Source organism: Rhamphochromis longiceps, linkage group LG15 (genome assembly GCF_057381845.1).
Source record: "Rhamphochromis longiceps isolate RC_006_pf linkage group LG15, R_longiceps_female_GT1.1, whole genome shotgun sequence".
NCBI classification, from domain to species: Eukaryota; Metazoa; Chordata; class Actinopteri; order Cichliformes; family Cichlidae; genus Rhamphochromis; species Rhamphochromis longiceps.
The window spans coordinates 23,308,255-23,315,817 of NC_140571.1; the positions used below are offsets into that span (position 1 = coordinate 23,308,255).

The 7,563-nt window shown below is 41.4% G+C and overlaps 1 protein-coding gene across 2 annotated transcripts in view; it reads right to left on the reverse strand.

Annotated features, from left to right (window-relative positions):
• LOC146652661 (uridine-cytidine kinase-like 1) overlaps positions 1-6,525 on the reverse strand; it is a 29,591-nt gene extending 23,066 nt beyond the window's left edge. Inside the window, exons 1-2 of one of the 2 annotated variants that reach the window (XM_085382485.1) lie at positions 6,375-6,525; positions 3,830-4,038 (exon numbers count right to left, since the gene is read on the reverse strand). In XM_085382485.1, coding sequence (XP_085238611.1) covers positions 3,830-4,038; positions 6,375-6,463 — 298 coding nt within the window. In that variant the 5' untranslated portion in view covers positions 6,464-6,525. The remainder of the gene's footprint in view (positions 1-3,829; positions 4,039-6,374) is intronic. The other variant, XM_085382486.1, reaches the window with a different exon arrangement.
• Between the last annotated feature and the right edge of the window lie 1,038 nt (positions 6,526-7,563).

Consider the following 7,563-nt stretch of genomic DNA (forward strand, 5'->3'; position numbering starts at 1 on the left):
AGCTTAATAAACTTATAACTTCTTTCATATGGCAAAAGAAAAATCCAAGAGTCAAACTCTCCTCCCTACAGGCCCCATAATCAAGGGGAGGACTTAGTTTACCAAACTTTAGGAACTATTATCTTGCCTCCCAGTATCGATCAATTTGGATCTGGCTACATGCAGAGAGGAGTGAGGTTCGATGGGTTCCAATAGAACAACATGAGGTGAACCCCATACTATTAAAAGATGTTCTATTTTTAGGTACAAAAAAATGTCTATCCAAGCTCACAAACAATTTGATAATATTAACCACCTTCTGCGCCTGGCAGGAATCCCACTCACTTCTGAAAATAAATATCTCTTTTCTTAGAAGGACACCCCTATGTGGCAACCCTGATCTCTCTCATCATATTGCTGACCCAATATTGCAGGGATGGAAGGACAGAAATATTTGAACTGTTGCCGACTTATACAATAATGATACATTTATTGACTTTCAACAACTAAAGGAAAAATTCAAACACCCAGGACAAAGTTTCTTCAAATTCCTACAAATAAGAGATTGGGTCAAAGAGAAATCCAAAGGGTTATTCCCCGAGATACCAAAAGAAACTCCTCTTGAAACACATCTTTGCACCAAACCATGGAAGTCAATAAAAGGAATAGCATCTTCTATATATGCTATTATCAATGAAAAGTTACCTGACCATAACAAAGCGTCTATAAAAAGAAAATGGGAGACAGACCTGGGCCATGTCTATGAAGAGGTAGAATGGCACCATTTATTGGAACAGGCACAGACCATGTTAATTTCTACAAATCACAGGCAAATGCAATTTAATATATTTCATAGGATATATTACACCCCTTATAGGTTACATAAAATTGATAATAATTATTCCCCCAAATGTTTGAGATGTAAGGTAACAGATGGTGATCTCCTGCACATGCTGTGGAATTGCCCAGTGAAGAGGTCTGGAGACAGGCCATTGAAATAATCTCAAGGGTAATGGGGATCCAAATTGAACTGGACCCAAAACTATGGATTCTAGGTGACACAGGTTCTATCAATGTGAATTACCATAACAAATATTTTATTTTACTTGCGAGTACTGCAGTGAAAAAATGTATTCTGCTACATTGGAAATCTGAAAATTCTTCAACATTGAGACACTAGATTAATGAGCTAGCGTCCTACTGCACAGCTGAGAAGATATTGCATGATGTAAAAGGGAAATATGGAACCTTTGAAAAAATTTGGGGGCCCTTCCTGGCAGTACTACCGTCTTTGGACCTAATAGATCATAGAGATGACGCAAATCCCCCTGGGTCTGCCTTGATTTGATCCCCGGTTAGGCCTTCCTGACTCGATTTCCTGAATGCTGCAGTTTTATCGTGGGGGATGTTGATTCCTGTGCATGAGAGTTTCTATAGATAGGTGTAAATATGGGCTGTCTGGATACACGAATGTGATGAGGTTGAGAGCCATACAGGGGTAAAGGGGTGGGGGGATGGTGGGAGGGGTTCACATGATGTGTTTTCTGTTTTGCTCCCTTTTTCTCCTGAGTTCTTTTTTGTTTGTTTGTTTGTTTTTAAAATTATGTAATTATCAATGTTGTTATGTTATTATTATTATTATTATTATTATTATTATTATTATTATGCTTGTATTTTCTGTGTTTGGTTTTCAGATGTCTGAGGTTATCCTTGAAAGGCATAGATACAAGAGTGTGCACCTGGGAGTGCTTCTGTGGTCACAATGGCCTGCCATGTTGTGGTTATTTGTTGATACTTGCTCTGTCCCATAGTTGTGAGTTTTCTGTTTGTTTGTTTTTTGCTTTGTTTGTTTGTTTTTGTTTGTTTTCCAATTTAAAAATGAAAATAAAGCTTAGGGGGGAAAAAAACGTGTCCTTTCTGCTTCACATTTAGCCATCATCTGGATGTGAGGTTAAAAAATACTGAACGTGATGGCGATGAACAAAAATCATGCAACACGCTTTATGCTTAAGAGTGCAGAAAAATCTGTGAACGCAAACATATTTTGAGCTGAGAGACAAAAAAGAAAACATGAAACCAATGGGACAGATGTCTAAAATAAAAGTCAATCCCTGCCTCACCTCCCTCAACCTCCTGGGTTAAAGACCAAAACAGCAATCTTTCAGGAAAACAATCCTGGGAACGGGGCCAGAACACCCTGCTGGCTGGCAGGAGCGGGTGAAAAGCAGGATGAATTTGCTGTTGTGTCTTTGTTGGTGCATGTGTGTGTGTGTGTGCACACAGGAACAGAAATAGCCTACAGAGCTGCTTCAACGACATAAACAGCTCTTGGTGACGTGTTGAAATGGGTTTTTTTTTTTTTTGCCCTGATAAGACTCATCGGGGTCGAAACTGCTGACTAGGAAACCGGTCAAAGAACACTGTGGGGCTGCTTATTTCCCGATTACAGCTCTGAAGATGTTCTAGAAATACTAGCTAATCCAAAGTATCACAAGCTCCTGCATAGACAAGAAATTCTCAGCACGTCACCCAGCAGCAAAGCCTAGCCACTGGAAAATCCTGTTAAAACAGATAAAACTGCTTTTTCTATAAGCAATAAACCCAGACTGTAGAGACAGCAGCCACCTTTGATACCTATGAGGCTTTACAATGTTTTTCTGCCATTCACTTTTGCTTCCATCCCTAAATCCATCTGTTCCTGCAACCCCAGTACTTTATATTCTCCATTGTTTCTTGGGACCAGATCAGCACAGTCCCCCTTATGTTACACAGACTGCTCCTTTAAATTGGGGGCCACGGTACAGTCGAGTGTGAAATTGTAACCAGTCATTGCGCGCCATTGACGGTAACAGATTGCCAACTAAAGATAATGTCCACCTCTCCCTCCACCTATCACCAGTCATGCCAGTCTGATGCGTTTAACCACGGTACGCTGGCTCTGCGGCTGTTAAACGTGCACAGGCACACACAGGTTTAGTGTCTCTGTCACGCTCATTTTACTGCTGCTGGGACTTGTCCCGATGCAGATATTTTACTGAGCTGATCAGCAAGATGGCAGCCTGCTGTAAATGCACACACAATGCACCCAGAGCCTCATGAAAATGTTAGATTTCAGTCTGAGAAAATGCAAAGCTGCTGCCCAAGATAACTGAAATGTCAGTTCATTTTGGTAAATAATTATTTGTTTTATCAAGTAACAAGACTAAGAACCAGCAGCCATGCAAACATCGCACTAGGGATGTATTTTGGCACAGCAGTGTTTAGACTTAAATGCCAACAAGATCTCACATATGCCTCGTTTCCACCAGCAGCGAGTGCTGAGCCAACTTTCCCTCAGTGGCTGTACAAAAAGAAAAGACGCCACATTATCGCGGGTCTGATAACCAAATACTTACACAGCATTACCTAGCATGAGTTAGGCAAATATTTCTGGGAATAAAACAAAGACTGACCAGAATCTGCTGACTGCATCTGTACAACACAGTTGCAAAAGCTTCTCCCAAATTCCAGTGACATCACTGGTTTTATTGATAGTGCGCCTGTTACAATTTTTTTTGGCAACTAAAACCAGTTTTTTCTTTTGTGTGTGTGGGTGGGGGGGGGGGCTCTACATTCAACAACAGCACCATGGTGGTCAAAAATAATAATATGATTCTGTCCCCAGGTATAATGTTCATTTTAATGCACTAGCTACAGGAAGCGGACGAAAGCACCTGAGGTTTTTAATCTGGAAAAACTCAGATAGCTATATTATTGATAGACTCTGGCATTCACTTCCTCCTCATCAGAATGCCAGGAGAATGCTTGGCATAATTTTAAACAATTTAAATGAAATAAGATGTTCTCTCACCTATAACGAAGGCTTCTTTGAAGGTTGTCCCAGTGACATTATACCAAGGTGGTCTGCCAGCAGTGTAGATCGTCCTTTTACTAGTCCTCAGCAGAGGAGGCTCTGTCTTGGACTGGCTTGTAGTCCGTTTTCGTGGCGATAGCGAAGGGGTCAAAGGACAGCGGGGGACATGGTTTGAGAGGCCATCCAAGGAATCGTCACCACTTCCACTGGGGTAAAAGAAAGGAAGGTAAGCGAGCAACATTTAACCCTTTTAACAGGTTTTTAATTAACAGGTGACATTAATGGGAAACTAGGATTCACATGTAAATAAGTATATATCACGCAATGTGTCCCTTGAAGGCTACACTGGACCGGTCCCCAGGCTGTGATGGGGCAGGACTTATAAAGAGACATGACAACCATTCATATTCACACCTACATCCAATTTAGAGTCACTAATGAATCTAAATATGATCTGATATGGGTGAGATTTACGCCATGGAAAAAACTGGACAGGGGTGGGTCTGTCACATCATATCACAGCAGCAATGCAGTTATGCAGCTTCAAATAACACCAACAGAAGACACATGTTTGGGCACCGCAGGGCATCATATTTTGAACACTCCTCTACATTTCAGGTGTGCGGCTTGACTTTCACCAAAAAACAGATTGTTTGCGTATTTTTAGGCAAGCAAAGAAACACTTGTGGGATGTTTCCAAAGTGCCGTGAGATCATTTAAAGTAATTTTTAGACTCATACTAAGGCTAAGTCCTCATGTTTGCCTGCTTTTTGAACAGTTTGTGTTTGCAGTATGCCATCAGAGATGCCTTGTTCGCTCATAGTGGACCCCCGCTGCTGCTCCAATACAGGCATTTTCATTTTTACAACATATCTGCAGGTTTATGACCACCATTGTGTCAAAAGTAGCCTTTTTCTAACCAAAAGAAGCTCAAAGATGTGAAGCTATAAATGGGTATAAAAAGGGAAAACATTTAGCTAAATATATTCAAAATATTAACTCTTGGGAACCTGCAGATACACTGTTGTCCTGCAGAGAGAGAAGAGGGTCTCTGCTCACTCCGGAGACCCTCTATGAACTCTCCTCTTCACAGGGAAGCATCTACTGTCGGTGTGGTTGAGGGGGAGGAAGGGGGAACTTGCCGGCCCTCCCCAGGAAATCACACCGCTGCCCTGGACACAGCATGACACTGGGTGGGGAGCCACCATTCACATGAGTAAGGCTGTCATCATTTGGCTGGACTTTATGGTTTACAAGTCACTACAGTTTGAACATGCAGTCAGTTTCTCAGATCGTATTTAGAACACTAAGAAAGCAAGTGTGAAAGCTTCACCACAAGGTTTCACTTCACTAACCAGTGGATGACCACTTACTGGCTATGTCCGTTTTTTATTTATAGTCTAATGCTGTAGCTCAATGGCAGAGAAGGTAGGCCATTAAATATTAACTTGTAAGCCTGCAGAAATAGGCAATAGGTTGCTTTTTGCAGAAGCAAAATATTATGCAAATGTAACACTTTTTAGGCTGATTTATGATTTTATGGATTTCCTTTTGGGGGTTTTTCCCGCTTCTGTGCTTCATGCACATCTTTGTCCCTGTAAAGATAGACACCTAACGTAGATAACTCGCTGACCTAATGTAAATACAAACTAAATGCAACTTTGTATTTTATTTACAATCAGTGCAGCCAAGTTAAAAGAACACCTTCACAGTAACCATCAATTTTTTGAGTGGTTGATATGCATCAAAGTATGCAAGGATCCAAGGTTTTTCATTGGTGCAGTGACATTTCAATGATTCAAAAACTCATGCATTTGTGCATAGATTTAACACCCAGCTGCACTACAGCTACACAGCCAGGTCACCAAGCTGCCAGACAGACACCTGATCCCCAGCACATCCTCAGTGCTACGTGTTATGAATAAGGGGGCGTTAGCAACAAAGCAACACTAGCTTCCGTTGTGATACCATATGGTCAGTGAACATCTAGAAACTGGTGGTAATTAACAAAAACAGACCCTGGTTAACAGTAGCCATTCCTAAAAATAAACATTTGAAATACACAATTTGAAAGTGAATATTTTTTTTGAGATGTGATGGTTAATACGGCCGAATTTAATAGGCCGCACTGAAAAGCTGCCGAATACTTTTAAATGATGAATAAACGCTTTGTAAGTTGAAAACGTTCATAAAATCGTCATTTGTCGCATTAGTCTTGCATACAGAATGAGAGGATCTGTACAGATGCTTATGGAAAGAGACGAGGGAAGAAAGTGTTGATGTAACCACAGATAAAACCTCCATAGAATATTTTACGACCGGGCCCAGGTCTCTCTGTCCTCACTTAGGTGTTTTTTCGCTAATTCTCCCATGTTCTTTATTAAGCTTTTGTTCTCTGCACCCACGACAAAACACAATGCGTGGGTTACACCGAGTGTGGCAGCTAGCTGGACTAGCTAGCTGCCAAGAGCAGTTTCCACCGCGGGGCTCGACAACACCCCCGCGTGCCACAACAGCCATATTTTATTCCTTCCTTTTTTACCTGTCTGACCTCGACATGGATCTATCCCCTTCCGTCCCTCCATCTGTCTGCGGCTCATCCGGTTTGCTGTCGCTGCTGGTTGCTGCCATGTCTGCTCAGTCAGCTCAGCGCGGCGCGGCGCGGAAACCAAACACTGGGAGCGTCGTGACGTCAGCGGGCGTAAACTAAGATTGTGTTCAAGGTAATAGAAAAAAAACCGAAACTTTTTTCCAAAATTATTTCGAGGATAGTATAAAAGAAATACTATCTCCTGGTTTAAATTTAACAACAACAAAAAACACTAATAATGTATTTAAAGACTTCTATTTATTTTAGCTACTTCTATTAAGGGTTGCCACAGTGGATCATCTCCATCGCACCCTATTCTTAGCATCTTCCTCTCATGCCAACTCGCACCCGTTAATCTCCTCTGAGGTTTTCTGTCCGGTGTATTCATTATACATCCACTGCACATGCCCAAACCATCTGACCCTTTCCTTAACTTTGTCTCCAAACTGCTCATCCTGAACTGTCCCTCTTTCTAATCTTGTCCATTGTGGTTGCCCCCAATGAAAATGTTAGTACCTTCAATCTGCTCTCTCTCTTTTTGTCAGGATCCCCATCTCCAAGCCATACATCATAGTAGGTTTCACTGCCATCTTGTAAACGTTCCCTTTCTCTCTTGCTACTATCATTCTGTCACAAATAGCCCCTGACACTTGTTTCCACCTGTCCTACCCTACCTGCACTTTCTTCTTAACCTCTCTTGTGCACTGTCCATTTCTTTACATGGTTGACCCCAGGTGCTTAAATTCATCTACCTCCCCTACTCCTGCTTCTTGAAGCTTTGCTGTTATAGCTGTCTCCATGTCATTTGGAGATGCATTCTATCTTTGTTCTACTCACTTTTCATTCCTCTTCTCTCCAGACCATACCTCTGCCTGCCTGGTCCCTGATCTCACTACAGATCACAATGTTGTCTGCAAACAGTCCACAAAGACTCCTGCCTGACCTCAACTGCCACTTATCGCACACCTCTATACTGTCTTGCTGTCTTCATAGTTTCATAAACTTTTTCCTCTGTAGTTACAACAGCTCCGCACATCATTCCTGTTCTTAATATAATTAATTTTAAAATAACTTTTAAAATAATTTTTTGGTTACCTTGTTCTTTTGTCTTAGTTCTAATGGTCAATTTTGTGATTAATTT